General features: G+C 57.4%; 1 protein-coding gene and 1 long non-coding RNA gene across 7 annotated transcripts in view; both read left to right on the forward strand.

The window, feature by feature from the left end:
• The window catches only part of Tbc1d16 (TBC1 domain family member 16), a 78,059-nt gene that overhangs the window by 7,661 nt on the left and 46,062 nt on the right, over positions 1–24,336 (forward strand). For 3 of the 6 annotated variants that reach the window (XM_048797555.1, XM_015504094.2, XM_048797558.1), the window contains exons 3-4: positions 5,109–5,116; positions 16,486–17,086. In XM_048797555.1, coding sequence (XP_048653512.1) covers positions 16,506–17,086 — 581 coding nt within the window. In that variant the 5' untranslated portion in view covers positions 5,109–5,116; positions 16,486–16,505. Of the gene's footprint in view, positions 1–5,108; positions 5,117–16,485; positions 17,087–24,336 lie in introns of those variants that run through there. The other 3 variants (XM_048797562.1, XM_048797563.1, XM_048797565.1) reach the window with 2 other exon arrangements.
• LOC125614646 lies at positions 17,112–23,417 on the forward strand. The gene is made up of 2 exons (XR_007345219.1): positions 17,112–17,172; positions 17,220–23,417. It is a non-coding gene; the product is annotated as an uncharacterized LOC125614646 (long non-coding RNA).

Raw genomic sequence — 24,336 nt, forward strand, 5'->3', positions numbered from 1 at the left:
GGGGCGCGCGGGGGGTGCGGGCCTGCAGCCGGGAGGGGCCGGGGGCCGGCCGCAGCCGGAGGCACGCGGAGCGCGAGCGGGAGCGGGGTCCTTGCGGCAGGACCCGGGATCGCGCCAGACGCACCCCGGGGCCTCCCTCCAAGGCGAGTTGGGCTCCCTGGGCTGGCCGCGGGCCTAATTCCGGGCGACTCGGTCCCAGCGGTCTGGAGTCGTGGGCCCGGGAACTTGCGTTCTTTGTCTGGCTTGATCGGCAGTGCGTGCCAATGGGAACTCGTGGGGTGCCGGCGCTGGCGACACTGGCCCCGAGGTGCCCTCCACTCCAGGCCCGCGCTGTCTTAGCATTTCGGGCCTGTAGGTGGGTGGACTGGGCTGTTCAAGATCCACATGTCAGGGTACTCACTTCTTTTTGATCTGGGCTCTTCTGCCTATTCTTTCCTTAAACAAACAAACAAACAAAAGAAAGAAAGAAAAAGAAAAAGAAAGAAAGAAAGAAAAAGAAAGAAAAAGAAAAATGAAAAAAAATTAATTTAGGATTGTTAAAAATAACCTAAGGAACCTTGCCAGAAGGTGGTGAATCTTGAAATCCTGTTATTCCCACACTCGGAAGTTGGTGTCATATGTTGGCCACAGTCTAATTCAGAGTCGTTCAGAAATAGGAGTAGGAAGGACACAGTGGAAGTTAGTCCCTCATTCCTTGTAGAGTTTGTTTTACTGCCTGGGTTAAGGCCCTTGGCCAGGTTGGGCTGACTGGCCGGCTGTTACTAGATCCTAAGGATCTTCCTGCTTTGCATCCTGAAACCACCCTATGCCTTCTTCATCTGAAAGGAAAGGCACCGGTTGTCAGAGTGTGCTTCAGAGACCTGGAGGCTGGGGAATTCTATTCCAAATCTGCCACCAACTGATTAAAGAACTTAAAAAAAAAAAAAAAATCTGTGTTAGTTTTAGAAATTCCTCATTAGAAACATTAACATTAAAAGATGTGAATATTAAACACTTTCAGGAACCATGAAAGCTTTTGCAGATAAAGCCTTGTCAAGGGGCGCAGTACCCTGAGTGTTAACTTCAGCGTTCTCCCGTGGCCATCTGCACGGAGGGCCCGTGTTGCCTGAGTGCAGTTATTGCATTTTTTGTAGCTCATTTTTTTTTTTTTAGCATGTTCTATGTTCATGGTGAGCAGAGTCTCGGAATACAGCTAAGGAAAGTTCTTTTTAGTGGAATTGTTTAATCTGCTAGCAATTATTGTGGTCGTGTGGGTGGCTCCTGATTATTATACATGAATTCACTGAACCCACAAAATAAACCCATGGGCCAGGCTGTGGTTTGTCACCATTTTATGTAGGAACACCGAGCCTTGGAGAAGTAACTTCTCCATGTTTGTGGAGTGACCCCCGTACCTCAGTGCAGGATGTTCCAGCTCCAGAAAACCCAGAGCCCCCCTCCTGCAGCTGGCCTCCCCGTCCACAGGCACACTTTGCCAAGTGATTCATAAAGATGCAGGGAAGCAAGGCACATGTCATGTCATTGCCAGCTGCTAGTCCCAGTTCACTTTAGTCCGTGAAGAGCCTTCCAGGGTTCGGTGTGAAGGCACTGGAGAAGATAGGTGTGGAGTTTGCAACCTGCCTACAATTGCGTTGGTCCCTCTGCCCCCAGTTTTGGGTGGCCAAGTGCAAGGATTAAGAACATAGCCTCCAAAAATAGACTTCTGGGTTCAAATAACCCTGCCATCTGGCCCTCACTTAATTCTCCTGTCTCAGTTTCCCATCTGTACAATGGTAATAATACCACCTACTTCAAAGGCTTGCAAGGGTTACGGAGAGCACAGAGTGCCTGACATACAGTAGATGCCTGTTCCCATTTTAAATCATTATCAATGGCCGACATTTGGATTTTTCACATTTAGCTGGACTGTAAAAACATTGTGGTTTTGTTTTTCTGACTTCTTGTCCGTGTGCTTCGTCAAGTGGAAAGCTGATTTGGGGCAGATGTGAGATTCAGCATTTAACTCTGTTTTCAGTCTTGTCTTTGTGACTTGGCTGGGTCTGTGTCCCACAGGCTCTTCTGGGCACCAGGTCGGACCAGGTTGCCTGGTAACACAAATCTCCTATAGAATTTTAGGCTGTCCCTTCCTGGTACCTGGTTTTATCCACAGGCCTGATTCTATTCTGGTAGGACTAGCTACTTGTTTTCATATAATATTAAGGTGTGGGGGAGGAGAGCCCTTGAATGGGAAGGGTTTGAAGTGAGAGGGTTGGTGTCATTGTTTGTATTATGCCCATGTAGTCGATGAGGCCAGCGCACAAGAAAGAAAACACACGTTTGTACTCTTCTTCCCAAAACGCTGAGGGTCTCTCTCCCTCTTTTTGACTGCACTGGTGTTCTTAGTGCTGTTTATCCCTGGGACACCTGGTCTAACATCTGTAATAAGTCGGCTGTTATGAGCCATCTGGTGAGATCTGCTCCGAGTGCATCCTTTTCTGTCTTGGGAACCTACATATTCATCCTCTAAGGATGAGAGAAATCAGGCCACAGGGGGACAGAGCCCCATCTCTGCTCAAGTAACTTCCACCAGACAGACAGTACAAGGAAAGGAACAGGAAGAACCCATATCCACTGTCTGGTCAGCGCAGCCTGTCCTTCTCTGCTGAGTCTTGGACTCTGACTGTATACAGGTGTTTATAGTCGGCGCACATGAAAAATGACCTGCGTGGACTGCTAATAGAGATGTGGCAGTATTATTTCCACGGCCTTTCTGGATTGGCCCTTGGAGAAGGCTCGTCTGTGGGTGCCAGCTTGCATGCTTGGTCTATCATGGGCTGGTGTACCCACGCCGAAGGACCCGGGTCAGTGGTCTGATGGGATGTCACCACTCCCTAGTGTTCTGGAAATGAGGGGACCGGGCAACCTGACAGATGTTGTGGGCCACTCTCACCTGTTCTCTGTGCGAGCAGTGTTGGCTGTGTTTGTGGTGTTGTCTGTGTGGTCTCCCCATTTCGGTTTTGCTTTGTGGTGTGTCCGCTGGTACCTTAGCAAAGACAGCGTGAGCCTTTAGGAGCGAGTGTCCTGGGTGCAGTGTGGATGTAGCCAACCCCGCCGGATTCATTGGTCTCCTGCCTGCATTTACACCCTTCTTACCTTTTGGTTGGGTCCTTCCTTGGCCCCAGCCCCTCCCTGGCCTGACGGCCTGGGCTCTTTGGGGGCATGGGATGCTTGTGTTTGCAGTCGAGGGGCACCAAGGCAGATGGTCTGTCCTGGAGGCCCGGCTTTGGGGTTTTCCAGGGAGTGGTGGTACTTGGCGTGACAGTTGGACGGTTGGAGGAGCACAGCTTCCCCAGCCTCCTTTGGTTGGCTGTCATGCCACCTCTCCAAAGTCCTTTCCCATGTGGCAAGTGGCTCCAGGAGCCTGTACCTGCACCCTAGTTCCTTCCCTCTGAGGACAGCTGCCACCTGCTCTCACTCCTCTCGGGGGCTTCTGAGGCTGCATCCTTTCCCATGTGAGCCCCGACGGTGGGCTGTGTGTGCACAAACAGGGTTCTCCTCTGCACTAACCCCTACCTGAACAGATGCCACCGAGAGGACAAGTTGTGTCCACTTCCAGGGGCTCACTGGAGTGATGGAACTGGAGGGGGCCCAGATTCCCAAACTGCGTTGCCCACGACCCGGGTGCCGACGTGGCTGCCTGCAGCACTGCTAGGGCCTTTCCCTTCAAGCTGTGTTCCCCGAAGACGGTGGTACGTGGGGGACGGACAGCCCCGGGCGGGGGCGCTGAGGCCAGTCCCAGGTGTGTTGGGCAGTTTTACAGAGGAAAACGACCCTCATCTGTGTGCGTCTGGCTGTTGGATAAGGCAGCGAGCGCCTCTTCCTGCTCTTTGTTACTTGGACTTGGAGGGCAAAGCAGATGAACTGGTTTTTGGGTACATGGCAGGTGACCTGAGCTCAGGGCATTTGGCTTTGGAGCGGTGTGACACTGACAAGGCCAGGGGAGCATTCAGCTGTGGGCTTCATCTCACGACTCGTTCCTGGAAGGGTCCTGTGGCTCCTGCTCTTGGCCTGGCTCCACCCCTGGTGCCCCTGGGAGCAGTGGCCACCCTGTGCAGGGGCTGCCAGCTCCATGCCGTGCCAGGACCGGATCTGTCCTGCCAACTGCCACATCCTGCAGCTGACCTGCTGGCCCAGAGGAGGGCGGGGCAGGTGGCGGGTTACTCCACGCTCCTACTGGACGCAGGCTGCCCTGATACTTGGTCTCCTTCACAGCTTCTGGAAGAGGCTTTGGTGCCTTTGCTCTTACCCAGCTTCCTGTTCTCACACCAGGACAGGACTCCAGGACTGTTGGCGGAGGAAGCTCACAGGGCAGCCCTGGCTGCAAGCACGCAGCCCTCTGACCCTTCAGGCTTCCCTGGAGAGGACACCAGGGCCACGGCCCTCCTCATATTGCCTCAGGGGCAGCAGCCCTGCAGGGCTGTTAGATGGCCAGTGAGTGGGTGGGGGCCAGGTTTCCCCGCGAGTTAGAAAGCAGCCCTTCTTGGGGTCCTAGGTGTGCTGGGCAGAAGAATCGGCTCCAAAGATGTCTGTGTCCTGGTGCAGTAACCTGTGACTGTGAGGTTGTGGCAGATGAGGGTTAGCGTGGCAGATTGATTTAGGTTGCTGACCTTGAGGTGGGAGATGAGTCTGGTTTACCTGGGCAGAATCTCGGCATCTTTAAAAGTGGAAGAGGGAGGCCAGAGAGTCCCTGTCAGAGCGCTGAGATGTGAGAAAGACTCCAGCGGCCATTGCTGGCTTTAAAGGGGCTAAGACAAGGTAGCTTTGGGAGGCGGGGAGTGAGCAGCTGGCCCCCTTGGGCCTCCAGGAGGCTACAGCCCTGACAGAATCTTGATTTTGGCACAGGGACAGCCATCCCAGACTTCTGACCTCAGGACTGTAGAATAGTACATGTTTTAAGCTGCTAGATTTGTGCTAATTTGTTACAGCAGCTGTTGGAAGCTAATACACTCAGAATGGATTGCTTTCTGAAGGAAGCCAGAGGCAGCCTCTTGTGTTCTTTCTTCATCCATGTTTTGCTCATTTCTGGTTTTCTGGTGAAGACGTGTGATGTGGTTCCCTTTCCTAGGCAGGCATCACCCAGTCTCGGGCCATGCCTTTTGGATAAAAAATTGTCTTAACCCCCTATAAGTACTGCTGGAGGAACCCTCCAGTACCACACAACCCACAGAAGTCTCAGTGGCCAGGTGGCTCCTATGGGACAAAGGGAACACAAGTGAGTACCAACAGGCCTGCTGCTGTCCCTGGCAGTGCAACGGGCAGCCTGCACCCTTCCAGCCCTGCTCTGAGTCTCTTCCCTCGCCGTCCTCCTCCATCCCTGTCCCCACGTCCCACCTCCCTGGAACTTTTGCGGCTTCTTGCATCTCTCCCTGCAGGCTGCCCCTGCTCCAGCCACCTCTGCCTCTTGAGGCTGACTTCCGCTTCCTTCCTCCCCAGTGACTTTCCCCATTGAGCGGCGTGGCGGGATCCGTGGTCTTTGGGGGTGTTCTGAGTTTCAGAGTCGCAGGTTAATGGGAAGGAATGAGTCTGGAGGACGTTTTGTTTTCGGGCCTGAGTGTCTTTATTGTGGGGAGTCAGGTTGTTCTTTGCTTTCCAGTTACACAGAAGCCTGTTTTGCAGAAATCTGCCCTACCTCGTGGTCACGTGGTCAGCGCAGGATTGAGCATGGGTAACACGCTCAGTCCGATGCTGTAAGTAGCCTCACGTTTTTACCTTAGCTCCCTTTGAAGTCGTTGGTTGTCACTTTCTCCTGTGCACCCGAGCCAAGGCACAGTCTGGGTCTTGGCGTCACTCCATCTCTGTGTTCTTTGTGCCAGCTGCCAAGTTGGCATTGCCCTCCTCTGCACCAACCAAAACAAGGCTCTGGGAACCTCCCCGGGATGGCGTTCCAGCCGGAGCACCACAGGAGGACTGGGGAGGTGTCTCGCAGGCTGGGCTTAGGATGGACAGCCGGCAGTATGGATGGAGATGTGACCGCGCAGAGAAACATGTGTCTCACCAGCGGTTCGGGTCCCTGCTCGCTGTCCGCCTCACTGCTCAGGATTGTAACGGTGGTCACAAGGGGCTCTGGGGGACTCGGCTGCTCTTTGGAGCCAGCTGACAGGCCCCAACTGGAGATTGGAAAGCCCGGGTCTGTTCAGGCCGTCTGGCGCACGGTGGGCTGGGGGCTCTGCTGCTGCGGCCTTGTGTGAGAGTAAGTTGCAGTCGGCTGGCCCGGAAGGGGCCTGGTGCTCCTCTTGACCCTCTGGTGCTGGGCCTTTTCTGAAGCTGGCTTCATTGCCTACCAGGAAGAGTCATCTTTGCTCCCTTTCATTCAAGGTCATGTGCAAGTGGAGACAGGACATTTGGAGGCTGTCATATCACACCACTCTGGCCCTGGCAGCCAGGCTCAGGGCCCAGGAGCGGCGTGTGTGAGCCCTGGTCCTCTCGCCCACCTCTAGTGCCTGCCCAGTCCCTGACACCGTGCTCAGCTCCACCGCGTCTGCCTCTGTGGATGTCAGGGTCCTCCTCTCAATTTTTTTTGTTTAAAAAATTGTTAGACTTTGTTACCCTCCCCAGGAGATGGCGTGTGTGTGTGCTACTTACACACCTGTGCATTTAAATTAAAGACTTTGCTTTTCGAGGAGAGTCTTAGGCTCACAGCAGAAGTGAGCAGAAGGCCCAGGGATCCCCTCGTAAGCCCAGCCCTGCATGTGCACAGCCTCCCTGCTGCCCTCATCTCCTGCCAGTGGGGCACATCTGCTCATGGACACGTCCTTGTCACCTGGAGGCCACAGTTTGCATGAAGGGACTCTGGTGTGGGGCATTCTGTGGGCGTGGACCGGTGCATGACGTGTGTCCCCCATTGTTGTACGAACAGTGGTTTCACTGTCCTGAAGACCTTTCCTGCTCTGCCTGTCCCTGTCTCTCCCTCCTCCCTCCCGGAAGCTGCTGATCCTCTCTGCGTCTTCCTGTTTCTCTCTTTTCCAGAGCCATTCACAGGTTGAGTGTTCCTTACCTGAAGTGCCTGGGGTCGGAAGGCTTTGGGTTGTAGGTTTTCTGCTCTGATTTTGGAATGTGGAAGGAGCCGGAGTCTGAGCGCGAATTCACTTGACGTGGGGAGCGCAGCTGCTCTGCGGCCTGCGTGTCTGTGCTGTGTCTTCAGGGCCCTTAGGCTCTCCCTGTGACCCAGCACGTGAGGCCAGGTGTAGCTTTCCCCTTGGGTCACGCTGGCTCTGGACTTGGAGCATTCCAGGTGTGGGTGTGGGGGCAGTGGTGTCCCGCCTGCGGCTGGCCGAGTGCTCTGGGGCTTTCAGGTTGGCTCCTCCCTTGGCAGGTCCTCCGGGTCGCGGGCCTCGAAGCTGGCTGTCCCCCCCCCCCCCCACCCCAACCATCTAGCTCCTCTTACTGAGGCCCCAGGCTGCTTCCAGGTGCTGGCAGGTACCAGGGAGGCTGCTCGACGTGAGATTTCTTTGTGGTGCACTTTTATTTTTTAAATATTTTTAGCTGTAGGTGGACGCAGTACCTTTATTTATTTATTTTTATGTGGCACTGAGAGTTGAACCCAGTGCCTCCCTGTGCTAGGCAAGCGCTGCGCCACCGAGTCCCAGCCCCAGCCCCAGCCCCTGGGCTGCACTTTCAAAGAGCAGTTTTAAGTTTGCAGAGGAAGGAGCAGAAAGCCAGGAGACTCACGTGCACTCCGCCGCGTCCCCCGGCCTTCCTTGGTGGGTTAAGTTATGTGACGTGAAATCCGCCACCTGGAGCGGCCTGCGTGTCAGTGTTGGGCTCTCCATGGTGCTGGGCCGTCACCCTCACCTCTGGGCCGCTCCTGGCCGTGGCCTTCTCTGGTGGCTCTGGGGTCTGCCCTTCCCTCCCGTGGCTCACACACGTGCCAGGCCCCTGGCCAGCCCTCCCTCCATGATGGCGCCCTTGTTCCCGTGGGCCTGGGAGGCGCCAGGGCTGCCTCGTGGCGCTGACCTCCCTGCCATCCAGGCTCCATGCCAGCGGCCCCTCCTCCCTGGGCTCCCCCACCCCCGGGTCTTCCTTCTGCATGCGGAGCTGCCCCGCCCCGTGACACCCCGGGAACTTCTCGCTCAGAATCAAGAGACCCTGTGCAGGGAGAGCTGCTGGGGCCTGCAGGCTCGTGCCCCAGGGCAGGCTTGGGGTGGAGGCCTGCGGGGGTGGGCTGGCTGGGCCCCCCGAGCCTCCCGGACGGCCTGTGTCCTCGAGCCCGTCTCCTGCAGCCTCCCCTTCTGCTGTGTCGGGGACAGTCCAGGCCTGCGAGGGCCCCTCAGCAGGAGGCAGCTGGGCTCTGGGCCAGGCAGCCTGACTTGGGCTCCAGGCGGACCACTCAGCCGGAGCACGAGAGCCACGGTTCCCAAGAGGGGCTCCTGGCCGGGCGGGGGCCAGAGTCTCCAGAGAGCCGGGCGCTGCTCTCTGCCGCTGCGGCCCTCACTGTGAGGAAGGTACACCTGACTCTGCTGGTGACCTGCTCCTAGGCACAGGTGTTCCTGCCAGACTCTGGTAATACGACCAGCAGGATCTGCAGGGCCCCGGGAGGTGGGCACCACAGACTGGGGGTGGGGAGCTGGGGCCATGAGAGGGCTGTGTCCCCCGCAGGAAGGCCACTCCTTCATCCTGCAGAGCCTGTGCCCCAGAGGCAGTGCCCACTGGCCCTGAGACCCACAGGCACTGGGCCCCTGTGCTGGGGAGGCTTCTGCCACCCTGGAGCCACCTAGCACCCCACTCTTTCACCGGGTGGGCCAACAGCAGGTGTCAGTAGAGAGCCGGAACCAGAGGGTGGCTGACGTGTCATTGTTTGTGCAGTTGGAGAACTGAGTGCACAGGGTGCCGCGCCTGTGTGTGGTGTGTGGACAGTGCATGTGTGTGTGTGTGGTGTGGTGTGTGTGTGTAGACCATGCATGTGTGTGTGTGTGTGTGTGTGTGTGTGTAGACCGTGCATGTGTGTGTGGTGTGTGTATGGACCGTGCATGTGTGTGGTGTGTGTGTATGGACCGTGCATGTGTGTGTGTGTGGACTGTGTGTGCGTGTGGTGTGTGTGTGTGGTGTACACGTGTGTGGACCGTGCGTGTGTGTGGTGTGCACGTGTGTGCCGCATGCCGGGTGTGGGGCCTGTGTGCAGTGTGAGGCCCTGCGTGGGCTGTGGGCTGGGGCAGCCTCCATCCTGAGCTTGCTGGCTCCGCGTGGCTCGCTGAGACTGGCCTGGTGGCCGCCGTTCGCCGGGCCCTTTTCCTCCCTCTCTTCCTACAGCGTGGGGTGAACTCATTTGTACTCCCAGCTGAGACCCTGATAGACCTCCACATGTGGCCACCACTGCCGTGGAGTGGCAGTCCCCCACCCCCAGCAAGGAGCCAGCCCAGTGCTTGGCCGACAGTCCCCAGGGCGCTCCTTGGCACAGGAGGTGTGAGCGTGGTCTGGGGGGAGGGACGCTCACTGTGGAGCAAGGGAGGGTGGCCAAGGAGCAGGGAGGGTGTGTTTGGACACGCCTGAGCTGGACGTGTGGTGAGCAGGCCTGGGTGGAGACGAGGAGCCCTGGTGCCAGGGCCCTGGGTAGACAGGCCTTGCGGCCCCGATGGCAGGAGCGTGTCATTGCGCAGCAGGAACACAGCAGGGTCGACCCCAGGAGGTTACCAGATTGCCCCTGTCAGGGGGGGTGTTTGGACAGCATGGGGGAGGCTCAGTCCTGGGCCCTTGGGAGGAAGCTGTGGCACGGGGGCCTGGAACTGCTGGGCGCTGGCTGGTGGGGTCTGCAGGGCCCATCCACGGGGCCGATTGCAGTGCATGGTGTAGGCTACCTGCTCAGCAACGTGGAGGGGCTGCCGTAGGATTGCTGGAGGGGTCCTGGGGGTTTCTGCAAGTGGGGTAGGGGTGGGGAGGAAGGTGGCTGGACCCCAGCGCTGCGCCCCGCCTGGGAACCCTGCCGTGGGGGCGGTTGCTCTCATCGGAGCGTGACAGGTCAGAGCCATGGAGCACGGGTGCAGCGTGGCAGAGGCTGAGGGTGCAGACCAACAGGTGGGTAAACCGTCAGGTCTCTGGTCTCAGCCCAGGGCCCTCTTTTAAAGATGTGCATAAGGGTCTATATAACCAACACCCAGGCTCTGTTGAGCTGTCGCATTTACCTGTTTTCATCAGACAGATAACCCGCGTAGACAATAAAAACAATATAGACACTTTCTAGGCATTTTCAGGTAAGTGCATACTTTGAATTAGGAAGTTTGAAATATTAAAGGTAGTTCATTGAAAATGGAAACCATTAGAAAAGCAGATAAAATATAGACCAATGTTTAATGGATCTTTGGCTTGGGAATGACTATATATTGTATAGAAGTGATAAAAGTAATCACTAAAGAAAAGTTACCGTCAATTTGCAGAAAAATTGAGAACTTTTGTTCTTCAAAGTGGGTAATACAATTAAAAGGAAACCATCAAGTTAGGAAACACACATATGCAGCAACTATGGCAGAGGATTATGGTCTTTCCTATATAAAGAGTTCCTACACAGCAATAAAAATTCCAGTATCCCAGGAGAAAAATTGGCAAAGCACACCAGTAGACAGTTTACACGATGAACGCAAATGTCTAATAAATATGGGATAATATGCTCAAATAAACAAACAGATAACTGTTTTTCAGTTCTCAAATTGGCAAAGATTTAAATTCCTGGTAATCCTGATACCTGTTTGGAAATCTGTTGGTGACTATGTGTCAGGGCTCCAGTTTATCCTCCTGGGGAATTGGTCAGGAATTCCAGAAATTATCCTTTGGAAATAGTGAAGTTGCAGATGAAGATTTGCTGATGAAAATGTAGCTTTTTATTTAAATGGCAACTCTTTGGAATCCAAATGTCAATTGTGGTTGCTCGGGAGTGGTATGTTGGTGTGATGCACAAAGCTGTTAAGGGGCAGGATTAGCCTTTTGAGGTTTTTTTCTTTTTTTCTTTTTTTGGTACTGAGGATTGAACTCAGAGGCACTCAACCACTGAGCGACATCCCAGCCCTTTTTTGTATTTTATTTAGAGACAGGGTCTCACTGAGTTGCTCAGTGCCTTGCTAAGTTGCTGAGGCTGGCTTTGAACTCGAGATCCTCCTGCCTCAGCCTCCTGAGCCACTGGGATCACAGGTGTGTGCTATTGTGTCTGCCTTCTGAGTTTTAATGTTAATAATGAGATCTTAGTTTCCTAGGGCTGCCGTAGCAAGGTAACCCAGGCCTGTTCTCCTAGTCCCAGAAGCCAGAAGTCAAGGTCAAGGCCGTGGCCACCTTCCCAGGGCTGTGGGGAACCTTCCTTTTCCAGGCCTCCCCGTGGCTTACAGACGCTGTCCTCACAGTCCCGGGGCCTTCTCCGCCTCCTTGTTCTCCCCCGTGGGTCTTAGAATGTCACTGTGCAAGGTTGCCAGGTGCAGTGGTTTAGGGTCACCACAGTGACCTTGTTTTAACCTGTCACCTCTGCAGTGCTCTCTCTGTAAGGTCACTTCTGAGGTCCTGGGGGCTAGCACTTCTAGAGTGAATTTTAGGAAATGCATTTTAACCCATGACACCTGGAAACATGTATTTGTCAGAAAGCAAGAACTGATGTGATTCAGAGCGGGGTTTTAATTTATTATGCGTTATTTTTAGACAGGCCCAGGTCATAGCAGACGATGCACCTGTGTTTCTGGCTCAGGTGATTTAAGGGACATGTGCTATTTGTACCTCTGAGTGTGTTTCATGCTCTTTTTTCAGTGCTGGGGACCCCAGGGCCTTGCCCGTGTGGGGCGAGCACTCTACCTCTGAGCTATGCCTCAAACCCCAAAAAGGTCTTTAAAGTTTAAAGTTCTCGGGTTTTCCTCTCCTTGTTTGCTGGCAAGCAGGGGTTGAGAAGCGGCTTTATCTAAGTGAAAGAGCATGTACGTTTAGAAATAGGTAAGAATTGTCTTACAAGGATGAACGTTCCTGGCTAATGCTCAACAGACCACCCTGGTTTGTCCACAAGCGCCAGCGCTGTTCCGGAACCATCTGGGAGGGTGTCCTTGCACCAGGTGTCCGGGAGGGGTGAGGATGGAGGGCTCCGAGTGGGTTTCCGCACTGAGCAGCTGCAGGAGTGGGAGCCTGCGGCCTGCACTGAACCTAGCTTGGGAGACGCCTTCCAGCACCTTCTTCTGATTATCCTCCCTGGGGCAGCTCGTCCTCACTTGAGCGCGGGTTTGATTTGGGGAAGCAGCTGAATGAGAGCAGTTTGCCGCCGGGCCTGTGAGTGTGCCACCGCAGGGCAGAGGACCCCAGGGGCTGCACCCCGCCTCAGCGGGGCGTGTCACCAGAAAAGTCACTATTATCTACGCAGCTTGTGTTCTGTGTCTACTGGGCGTGGCCGGCCTGAGAAAGGGGACCGGCCTGAGAAAGGGGACCCTTTTTTTTTTTTATTGGTTGTTCAAAACATCACAAAGCTCATGACATATCATCTTTCATGCATTTGACTTGTATTTGGGGTAAAGGGGAGCCTTTTGTCGGTGGCTTTTGAGACCCTGGAATTCTTTTTTCCTCCCCTTTTTGTAGGTGCGCCGTGTGTTCCTGTCACGTATTGTGACACGCACACAGTGTGATGACGTCCTTCCCTCGCGCCTCCCTCCCTCCCTCCCGGCCCTCTCCTCCACTCACTGACCCTGATTTCATGAGTCCGCCTCCGTCTCCCTTTTCCTTTCCCTCCCTGCCTTCCGCGGAGGAGAGAAGACCCAAGGCCTGACTGAACTTGGCTTATGTGGGTGACCATGACTTTCTCGAGCTCCGTCCATTCTCCTTCGGATGACGGAGGAACTTCCTTCTTCTTTATGGCCGACTGAGCTCCACCGGGAGGGTGCGCGGTGCTGGACCCATGGATCCACCCACGGCACCGAGGCCGTCCCGGAGTCAGACCGCTGGGGATTGTGCGGCTGCCACGTGGGTGTGCGGACTTTGTCCCCAGGGCGAACACCCAGGATGGGACAGGGGGCCCTGAGCTGGCTCCGGGCCAGCTGAGCTTGTGACTCTGAGGGACTCCTGAATTCTGAGGCTACTCTGGGCAGCAGAGGCCCTGTTGGAACGAGGAGCGTCCTCAGACGGTGACTGGGAAATAGGACGCGGTTTCTAGTGTGAGTTTTAAAAAAGGTCCGTGAGTTGGTCGCCGTTGGTCAGAGTGTGCGATGATGTGTTTAGACACCGAGGACCCGATGGGGTGAGGGAGGTCCCTCGGCCAGGAGTGGCCAGAGGGCTTCCTGGAGACCGGCTGGGAAGTGAGGGTCATCAGAACTCTGGGCCTGAGGGTTTGTAATGGTCCTGTCACCGGCACACCTCAGATTTATCGTCCGGGGCCACTCTGCAAGGCGGAGTCGGTGGTCAGGCAGAGACCCCTGGTCTGGCCGGCTGGAAGGCTTTCCCCCGGCCCTTTGCAGAGCGAGTTTGCTGGCCCCTCTGCTGAGGGAGGACTTGGTTCTGCTGGCCACACTGGGGTAGGGAGAGGGCTGGGAAGGGCTGGGCCAGGGGAACCAAGCGGATGGGAACCCTAGACGGATCCCTATCCCAGATCTGAGAGGAGATGTCCGTGGCTCAGGGCTGGGAGGTGAGGTCCTGGGCTGGGTCCTGACCCCCAGGACTGGTGACGTTCAAAGGTGACGCTGGTGTTGGGAACTCTGGCAACGGTGAAGCCAAAGTGGTGGACCTTTTGGTGGGTGCAGGATGGGGAGGGCAGCCCAGGGCCGCTGGAGATTGCTAGAATAGTGTGTTTGAGGAGTCAGTGGCCGGGCAGGCGCCTGGAGACTGGAAATATGTGAACGGGACTCGGGGAGGCTGGAGGTCCCGGGAGGTGGCTCTGTCCACTGTGCCTGCCCAGCCTCCCACGGGGCCTCCTGCTGAGCCAGGGGAACCCTGCCCCCATCCTCGCCCCAGCGTGTATCCAGTTGCTGGAGGTGAAGACTTGGTTTAGGGAACGGCCTCAGGCAGCTCCAGAGTTTGGGAGAAATGTGGAAGATGCAGAGCTCCCATCCATCATAATGTCTAAACTTATTCTTATTATGCCAGCTACACGTGAGAGTGCCGTTCCAGCTGTGCCCAAGCACCTTCTCTGAGCTCATTCACCTGAACCATCACGGCCGTCTCCAGAACTTCCCTGCCCTCCCCAAACTGAAGCTTCGTGCCCGCCAAACACCCTGCCGCTTCCGCCCCTCGCAGCCCTCCGCCACCCTGCTGGGCTTTCTGTGTCTGCGATGACGTGGGGACCTCCTGTGAGTGGGATCCCAGCAGTCGCCTCTGTCTGGCCTTTGGCCGTGTGCCACATGTCGTGAATGACGGACCACCGTATGTGGGGGTCCATGCGATCCTGTTGCCCGTAAGGTGTGGCTGGCCCGGCTGTGTGCACTCCACCTTGTTCAGACAAGGGCGGAATTGCCCGATGGCACACTTCCCAGAATGTGTCCCAGTGGTTAAGTGACCCGTGGGCTCTTCCACTCAGCACCGCGTCCTCGAGTTCGTCTGTCCTGTGGCAAGTGCCAAAACTTCCTTCCTTTTCAAGGCTGAATGACGTTCCGTTGCACCACATCTGCTCATCTGCTCCCAGCTGGTAGTCTTATCATATTGCATCCGCTCTTTTCTTTGAGAGAGGAGGTTGAAGCCCCTCTGGGTCGTTCCCACCCCCGCCGCTCCCCCTGTGCGCTCCCCTGAAGCTGGTTGCACCTGCCACCTGAGCTGTCAGTGCTAGACACCCACAGCCCATGGCCATCATGCAGTACAGCTGCTCCCTGCCCTTCTGCGCAGCGGCGTGCCTGTGGTCCTCTGTGCTGGGCTTGGCGTGCATGCCTGGGCACCATCGTGGGAACCTCTGGTTGGTTCTCGTAGCTGCTGTCGGACTTGGGCTGGTCCTGCAGCCGCAGCGTCCTCGCGGGCATCTCCTAGCGCCAGGTGTGAGGGTTGCTTCACGGAAACTCGCCACACGCCTGTTCTTGGCTCACATCACGTAGGCCAGCTTCTCAGCTGTTGGTCTCGCTACACTCCCTGAAAATCCCTTGGTGGGCTGAGGATATCCGAAGTGGAGATGCACCAATTCCCGGGGCCCGAAGAACGTCCTGATGCAGCTACGTGGCCTGCTGGAGCGTTTTGGTTTCCAGTGGCCGACTGGGAGCTGCGGCTGCCGTTGCCCAGTGTCACAAGAGTGTTGTTTGTGCCAGACATCCCTTGCCTGGGAGAGACCCAAATTCGAAATTTGAAGAACCGTTTCTGTTGGAAGCATCATCAGCTTTTCAACAGGATAAAGTCAAACTGTGGTGAGCCGGGCCTGTGCGCTTATGCCCCAGGTTGCCAAAGCCACAGGGGCGTCCGGAGAGCAGACACTCCCTGCCCAGCGCCCGGCCTCCCTGTGCTGTGGACAGGGCATTTTCTTTCTCTCTTGTGCTGGCCAAGGCCCACTGAATGGACTTCAGGGTCCCCTACGCATACGGCTGGACACACTTTGGAAACCATCAGGTCACTTCCTGAAGGTCTCAGCAGAGCCAGATCTGCAGCCCAGATGGCCACCCGGGTCGGTGCAGGCCAGAGCCCGTGCCAGCACCTCCTGCCCACACCCTCCCTGACTGGGGTGTCCCCTGGCTGCCCTTGCCTTCCGCCAGGCTGTTGGGTGCTGGGTTTTGTCTGAAATCTGTTTCCATGTGTGTCGGCTCTCTGGTTTTCCCCTGTGACTCGCCCATTTTCTCTATTTCTGCTCTTTCATGAGGACTTTGGAGTTCTTTATACCTACCTACTTACCTTCCTTCCTTCCTTCCTTCCTTCCTTCCTTCCTTCCTTCCTTCCTTCCGGATTGAACTCAGGGGCGCTCCACCACTGAGCCTCATCCCAGCCCTGTTTTGTACTTTGTTTAGAGACGGGGTCTCCCTGAGTTGCCTAGCACCTGGCCTTCGCTGAGGCTGGCTTTGGACTTGGGATCCTGCTTGGCCTCCCGAGCGCCCGACCTGCTGTTCTTTGTATTTTCTAGACAGTGGTCTTCTTGTTTCTAGTTTACTTTTTAATAAATGAATTGTATGAAAACTCTGTTCCTTCAATATTTGTGAGGCCCTGTGCAGGAGGATGCCAGGGAACACTTGAGGTGGGGGTGGGGGCTCTGGGNTCCTGCCCTCGTCCCTCCCCAGAGTGCCGTACAGCCGGGACACGGGACCCCCGAGGCCACTGGGCTTCTCCTGGCCTGCCTGGGCCTGCCCACAGGAGGAGGCCGAGGCCCGACAGGCCCAGGGCAGTCAGATAACCACCTAGGAGTAAGGCGTGGGCTCGGACCTGAGTGGAACAGCTAGGGCCGCCTGCTGCCCAGGCCAGTCCCTGGGTCTGCTGGACCCGGGGGTTCGGCTCACATCCCGTCCACTTCCAGAGCCCGACTGTCCGCAGCACCGAGTGTGCCCGTGGGATGGCGCTCTCGGCCCGGCCGCCCGTGCAGCCCTAACCTGCCTAACCTGCGACTCCCCACAGGGTATCTGTGCCTGTGCATGGAGAAGGATGAGCTGCTGGGGGCCACCCTCATCCTGGCGTGGGTCCCCAATTCTCGCATCCAGAGGCAGGACGAAGAGGCCCTGCGCTACATCACCCCGGAGAGCTCCCCTGTGCGCAAGGTACCCCGCCACCGACGCCAGCGCATCCCGAGCTCGGGGGCCCCCCACCAACCCTCCCCCACGGAGCCAAGGCCCTCACTGATGTGCAAAGATGAGGACATCCTGGTGGTGGCCCAGAGCATCCAGGAGGCAGTGCACATCAGCGCTTCACCTGAGGATGGGGAGAAGCTGGCCCTGGACGCAGGGGCAGATGGGCCACTCCCCGCCTCGCAGGCTGCCCACAGGGACTCTGGAGTCTTGTCCACGGTTGGCTCACAGGATGGGGCTGAAGAGGGCAGGGAGCCACGGCCTGAGGCCGGCGAGGAGGAGGGCTCCTGGGAGCTGTCAGCGGATGGAGTGAGCAGGGACAGCTCCTTCGACTCCGACTCCGACGCCTTCTCTTCGCCCTTCTGCCTCTCGCCCATCAGCGCTGCCCTCGCAGAGGGCAGCAGCTCTGCGCTCATGGACAGCGAAGGCAGGTGAGTTTCCTGTCTGTCCCAGGCCGAGTGGTATCTAAGTCCTCACGGTGCTGGCTGAGCTCCGTCCCAGGCCCAACAGTGCGCAAGTCCCCACGGGCTGGCTGAGCTCCATCCCAGGCCCAACAGTGCGCAGGTCCCCACGGGCTGGCTGAGCTCCGTCCCAGGCCGAGCAGTGCACAAGTCCCCACAGTATTGGCTGAGCTCCGTCCCAGGCCGAGCAGTGCCTAAGTGCTGGCTGAGCTCCGTCCCAGACCGAGCAGTGCACAAGTCCCCACAATGCTGGCTGAGCGCCGTCCCAGGCTGAGTAGTGCACAAGTCCCCACAGTATTGGCTGAGCTCCGTCCCAGGCCGAGCAGTGCACAAGTCCCCACAGTATTGGCTGAGCTCCGTCCCAGGCCGAGCAGTGCCTAAGTGCTGGCTGAGCTCCATCCCAGACCGAGCAGTGCACAAGTCCCCACAATGCTGGCTGAGCGCCGTCCCAGGCTGAGTAGTGCACAAGTCCCCACAGTATTGGCTGAGCTCCGTCCCAGGCCGAGCAGTGCACAAGTCCCCACAGTATTGGCTGAGCTCCGTCCCAGGCCGAGCAGTGCACAGACCGAGCAGTGCACAAGTCCCCACGAGGCTGGCTGAGCGCCACAGCCTACCCGCCCGTCTGCAGGCCTTGGGGTTGTTGCAGGTGCCCTTCCCCAAGGAGAGGGCACAGGCCTGGGGACCCGTCACTTGCTGCCTGGCCATTTGTAAAGGATGTGCAGTGGGTCCTGCCAAGTCTGACTGGCCCCTGACCAAGCCAGTCCCCCAGGAGTCCTGGGCCTTTCTGTTCTTGTCACAGGAGGGGCAGGCGAGTGCTGGTTCTCTTTCAGTCCCCAGGCAAGTGTCCGAGAGGCTCTTGTGGCGTCATGTGGCTCACAGCGCTGGCCTGAGGCCAGTTTGGCTGCATTGCTTGGTCCCCAGCCAGGCTCTGTGCTCAGCTCTGCTGCTCTCCAGGCATGTGACCTGGCCAGCTGGGACTCCTCGCCTCTGCCAGCCGTGGAGGCCAGAAGGCAGCCCCAGGGGGCATGTGGAGGCTCCAGTCTCACTCCAGAGCCGCTGTGTACAGGAGAGCTGGATGCCTGGGTTCAGGGGCAGGGGGACTTGCTGGCCCAGGCTGCACCTGCAGGACTGGGAAGGGCAGGAGCTGGACCTTACCCTGCAGTGGGCTCCTAGGCCTTGAAGCCCAGGAGTCCTGATGGGGGAGGGTTGCCCAGCATCTGCAGGGCCTCAAGGTGGCCCACCCCAGGCTCACCCAGTGTGGCCGCACCAGCCAGAGCACCTGGAGGAGAGCCAGGGTGGGCAGGGCAGGTCCCACCCCCTCCTGTGCTCTGGATGTGGTCCTTGCGCTCATGGCACAGGGACATGATGGTGGTGATAGCAGCTGGTGGTGGGAGCTGACGTCGGCCTGTCAGCACGTCATCCATCACTCAGCTCGCGCCCCCCGCCAGGCGGGCTCCGGACATCAGGCCGAGCGTTGCCGGGCACCGGGCTCCGTGTGCTGCGGATCGTAGCACACACCTAGTTGAAAGCACGTATTTTTATGCTTTCAACTGTGCCCCACTCAGTGAGGTCACCAGGCTCTGTGGGGTGTCCCAATATTATCCCCGTTGTGTGGGAGGGGGAGGGAACCTCGAGGGTCAGGGACTTGCTGGAGGGCTCTGGCCATTACATAAGCCACAGGTTTGAGCCCAGCTAGGTCTTCACCAGGGATGGACCCACGGGAGCCGGGGAGAAAAGGGACTTGGAACCTTTGTGGGCTCAGCAGGAAGTCAACTCAGATGGAGACCCTCCTGGTTTTATCCCCTCTTCAGAGTCCACTGACGATGTCTGTCTCAGGTACTTGAGAGCACAGATGAAAGGTACCACTTGGCCATAAGAAGGACTGTGTCCCCACTGAGGTCTGTTGAGTCCTGTGGTGTCCTGGGCTGGGGACCAGCTGGGCATAAACCTCTAGCCTAGCTGGATCCACTGCCAGGCCAATCAGAGCACCCCCTGGTGGTGCCACACTGGCAGTGCAGCGCAGTGTCTGGATTTCCTGCACCCCAGGGCTCAGGCCGAGTAAAAGGTTCCTCACCTGCTTTATCCCTCACTGTGCCCCACAGGGGTGGCAGGCTGGTCCGTGGTCTCAGGGCTGAGGATGTAATTCTGAGCTGTCTGTCTGTCAAGCAGCCTCACCTTGCTAGGAGTACACGTTTGGGAATTAGGAAGTTGTGTGCAGGGTGTCTGGCACCTGGTTGGCCTGAACCTGAGAAGGTTCCTTCTCTTCCCTCTCGGTTTACCTGTTGTAAGGTGATCACGGCCATATCCATCTTAGGGGGTTTTGTGAGAAAGCACCCCCGGCTCCCCTTTCCATCCTCTGCAGCGTGGTTCTCAGGGGTCACCCAGGGGCTTCCACACAGACCCAATGCCCAGGCATCTCCAGGTGCCTCCAGAGCAGTGATGCTCACTGGGGCTGCTTCTGTCCCCAGGGGACGCGTGACCCCATCAGATGCTTTCTTACAGCCGAGGATGGGGGATGTTGGCACCCAGTGGGTGGAGGGGGCTGCCGCAGGCTCACTCTGGGTGCTTAGCTGCCTCCCTCCCAGCCATACCCAGCACCCCTTCCAGCCATACCCAGCACCCCAGACCTTGTCATGGGTCCCCTTTACCCAGGCTTCCACCTCCTCCCCTCTCCTGACCCCAACCTGTGCATAAAAATCAGCTGGCTCCAAGAAAGCTTTTGCCTCTGGATTTTGGGGGGACCGCCATCCCTCCAAAGGGGCTGAGGAGAGCCCTCTTGGGCCAGAGCCTGTCGGGAGGTCAGTGGTTCACTAGGAACTTGGGCATGTCTGCTCTAAGCCTCGCTTTACCTGCTGTTGTACAATTTTGTGCGTTTGACACTCAGTTGCCTCCTAAGTCCGAAATGTGGCCCAGAACCCCTTCTTGCAAGGTCAGTGAGCGTGAAGGTCAAGTGCTAGGCTGGGGTATGTGGTCAGCAAGCCTGGCCTAGGAACCGGAGCCTGGTGCTGGGGAGTGGTCACCTCCTCCCCTCCCCTGCTCATTGCGAAGGTGACGGGAGCACTTCTTGGCCTCTGGGCTGCAGTCTCAGTGTGCTTGTCCCTTGGGCTTCTCCACCTGAGCCCCTGACAGGTGCGCTTTCCCCTCATCCTGTACGGTGCAGTTTGGCTGAGGCTCACTGGACACCATGTGTTAGTCCATTTTCTTATGACAGCAAAGTACCTGAGGCTGGATATTTATAAAGAGGTTCGTTCAGCCACCAGTTTTGGAGGCTGAAAGTCCCCATCAAATTGTCCTCTGGTGAGGGCCCCCTGGGCTGCGGCCCATCATGGCAGAGGGCATTGTAGGGGGAGTGTGTGCTGGACAGCGAGGTCACAGAGCAAAACGGAAAGTCAGGGTGCGGAGAGGGGCCAGGCACGCTCTTTTACAATAACCCTCTTGAGAGAAATAACCAGAGTCCTCAGAGCCCATTCCTTTGAGGCACACCCCCAATGACCTGACCACCTTCCATCAGGCCCCAGCTCTTAAAGGTCCCCCCACCTCAACACCACCCCACGGGGGACCAGGCTTCCAGCACAGGAGCTCCTGGGGGACACTCCAGCCTTATCCAAGCCACAGCATGGTTAAGGGCAGCTCTGGAGTCCAGCCCAGTCCCCACCCTGCCTCCCATCGGGGCTGGTGTGGAACCAGCCTGCCTTGAGTCAGAAGTCTCTCATGGCCCAACCCCAACCCTGTTCTGCGTGACAGGCTGCAAAACAATAAATAAAGAAGCAGATGTGGGTCTGGAGAAGGGCGGGCCCTGGAGTCGGCCTTTCCCGGCCTTTCCTTGCCCCTCTGCAGCTTGTGTCCAGTGTGCTCTCCTGGTCCCCGGGAAGCAAAGATGGTGCTCCTTGCCCCTTCTCCATCCCCTGCGGCTCCTGGCACATGATGGTACAGTAGGAAGTCCTCCTTGAATGGTCCCTGATGCCAGACAACTAGAACAGACATCCCCCCTTGGGCTGCACATGAGCGTCCTGGGGCAGCCTTTCCAAGTCCTGCTGCCCAGGCCACACCCAGACCAGTAAAGCCAGCCTCGCTGGGGGCGGGGTTACATCCCCATGGACTCTGAGCTCCCCAAGGGCTTCTGAGTGCCACTGTGAGAGGGCCCAAAGGGAGAGGCGGGTCCTGGTGTGCCCAGCAGGGAGGGTCAGGGCTGAGATCCAGCGGGCCGGATGCCCAGCAGGGGGCGTGGCTCTGAGGCCTTGCAGTGCACACACAGCTGCTCCTTCGTCCAGGTTCCTCCAGACCTGGGAACGGAGCGCCCCAGGAGGGTAGGGCAGGTAGGCTGGCTCACGGGACCCCTCTAGTGGTAAAACTGAAGAACTACACATACAGGCTGAGTAGCTGGCTGGGGTGGGCCCAGAGGAACAGCTCTGGGGATCCCAGAGTCCCCCAAACGTTTTATTACTTGGTAGGTAGTTCACAGAAGGTCTGAGTGTCTCCTGGGCTCTCCATATCTGTGGGCTACCTTGAGTACGGCTGGTGGGGGTCTGGTTCCCAGAAGGCAGGGCCTCCCACCCAGCCATGGTCTTCTTCCACCCCCCGCCCAGTGACACCTGGAAGTCCGTGACCATGCCAGCCTTCAAGGCGTGCCTGGGGAAGGGTCACCTCCATTCCTTGCATGGACCCCCGCCCCCCTGAGATGCTGCGCTTTCACCAGCAGGATCAGATCTGGCTCTGTCCCCACCTTCCAAAGTGATCTGGGCTGATGGGGAGGAGGACACCCTGTCTTTCATTTTGCTCTGAGAGGGACCCGCTCCAGTCTCAAGACCCAGCTGGGTGAGGGTGCGATGAGGCAGGCCCTGGCGTGGCCTGGTCGTTGGGCCCGGCCTTGGGGATGTGCTGGGTGCTCTGGAAGCGTGATTGATGTGTGGCCCCCCTCCCTGAGTCCAAACGTCTCTTCTGGGACTCGTCTTAGGGAATAGCCCAAATTACAGAAAGGCACTCTTCACATGAGGGAGAGAGGAAAGAACCGAGATGCCAACCGCAGAGGAGGAGGCAGACCAACTATCTCCTTCTACCCGAGGCAGGAGTTTTGGCTGCCGCGCCCTCTGTGGCTGAGACCAAGCGGTCCTGGGCTGCCCAGTAGCACAGTGGCCACCACCAGCTTCACACGGCTCATGAACCCTGGAATGTGAAACTACAGCTTGAGCGGCCTGATTTTAATTTTGCAAGATATTGATTAATGTGAACTCAAATGCCACCTGGGGCAGTGGCCACTAGGTTGGACATAGACAGTTCTTGGAGTGTAATTATGAGACATTTTTCCTATTCTCAATTTTCAAACATTTCATTCTGTGATAATATTAATCTCAGCATGAAAACCTTTTTTCTCTTTTTCTTGTTCTGTGGTCCTGGGGGTGGAACCTGGGTCCTCGCACGTGCTGGGCAAGTGCTCACTACTGAGCTACAGCCTCTGCCCACCAAAACCAATTTTAAAAAATAGATGGCCCTGCACCCCCGGGGCTGGCTGAGCCTCACCGCTGTCTAGCATGTCTGCTAATGAAGAAGCCCTGAGGGGCTCCAGTCACCCAGGCCCTTCCAGGGAGACCCAGCGCTGATGACCTCCCCATCAGTCCCCAGTGATCCTCAATGTCTTTGTGCCCCGGAAACAGGGCTGTTTTCTCTCTTGTGGGATCCTCCTGTCAGTCTTGGAGGCTTTCTCAGGGTGGCTGAGAAAGTGTGCACTAAAGTGTGCACTCGGGGTGACAGGATGGCTTTCTTTCTTTCTTTTTTAAAAATTTATTGATTTATTTGGTTCCAGGGATTGAACCCAGAGGTGTGTCCCCAGCCCTTTTTATTTTCTTTTTATTTTGAGACAGGGTCTCCCTAAGTTGCTGAGGCTGACTTTGGACCTGTCATCCTCCTGCCTCAGCCTCCCAAGCTGCTGGGATGACAGGCGTGGCCACTACACCCGGCCTGGTCCTTTTTCTGTGGTTTCCAGATGCGGTGTTTCTGCTGGCTCACTCGGGGCCCAGGTGAGCCTGGCACAGCCACAGGTGGGCCCTGGGCCAGCCAGCAGGGGTTGGGGTCCTGCCAGGAGGCCCATCTGCCTGCCCGCTGAGCTGGGCCTTCCTGTGCACAAAAGATATAAGATTTTTCACCTCCCAAGGATCAGTTGCTGCCCCTTTATTGGTGACCATGCCCCCTGTTGAGAATGTATTTCCTGAAAGAATGATTTCGTTTTCTACCGATCAGCAACAAGATCGTCCACAAGTTTGTCTCAGTCTATTTCTGCTGCTATAATAAAACACCACAGACTGGGGAATCTGTAAATAATAGAAGTTTTCTTCTCATAAGGCTGAGGCTGGCAAGTCCAAGGCTGGGTGTTTGGGCTCAGGGACTCCCAAGCGGCCTCCTGGTGCCCCAGCCTCACTCCTCCCGCTGCAGTGCCCGCCGCCCTGCAGGTGGAGAGCTCCGTGAGCCCCTGTGGATCCCACCTCCCTTGGCCTTTGAGAGGCGCTCTGTGCCTGCCCTGTCGCTGCTCACGGGGGTCCCGCCGTGTGTCCGCACCACCCCGTCTGCGGCTGAGTTCTTCCCGAACTGTGTTTGGCCGACTTACATTTAACACCCCTGCGAGTTGGGGGCTTCCTTGTTGGCCAGTGTCACTCTGGGTGCGAGCCTGTGGGGACAGTGGGTGGGTGCTGGGGGTGCAGTGACCCTCCCAACGCAGAACAGGCCTGCAGGAGTCTGCTGAGCAGAAGAGGGGCAGCAAGGACAAGTGACTGGTGCCCCTCAACAGGGTGGCTTTGTCCTTGGGGAGGGTCAGGAGGTCCAGGTCTCTCTGAAGCCTGGCGGACTGCTGACCTCGCGATAAATGGTACGCAAGTGCTTTGGGAAGAGGAGCAGAGACGGCAGGTGTCGGCCACAGTGGTGGCTTATTAACGGCTGCCTCTTGCACCCTGCGTGTACTGGGGACAGAAGCGAGGCACGCTGGGGCGGGGGGTGTCCCAGTCTCTGGAAGGCTCTGGAATCAGTGAGCCTGGTGGTCCGTACCTGCTGTCACTCAGGCCCCACTCCAGGCAGAGCGGGTGGGACGCTGCCAGATTCCAAGCCCCTCCAGTTTCCTGGACAGCTGGTTCCGCCTCGCTGTCCCCCCTCACTGTCCCCCAGCAGGCGTGCCCAGGGTGAGTCCACTTTCCCCTTGAGCTGCCTAGGGAGGGAATGCAGCAGACCCGGGCCCT

Source organism: Marmota marmota, unplaced genomic scaffold (assembly GCF_001458135.2).
Source record: "Marmota marmota marmota unplaced genomic scaffold, marMar, whole genome shotgun sequence".
Taxonomy (NCBI): domain Eukaryota; kingdom Metazoa; phylum Chordata; class Mammalia; order Rodentia; family Sciuridae; genus Marmota; species Marmota marmota.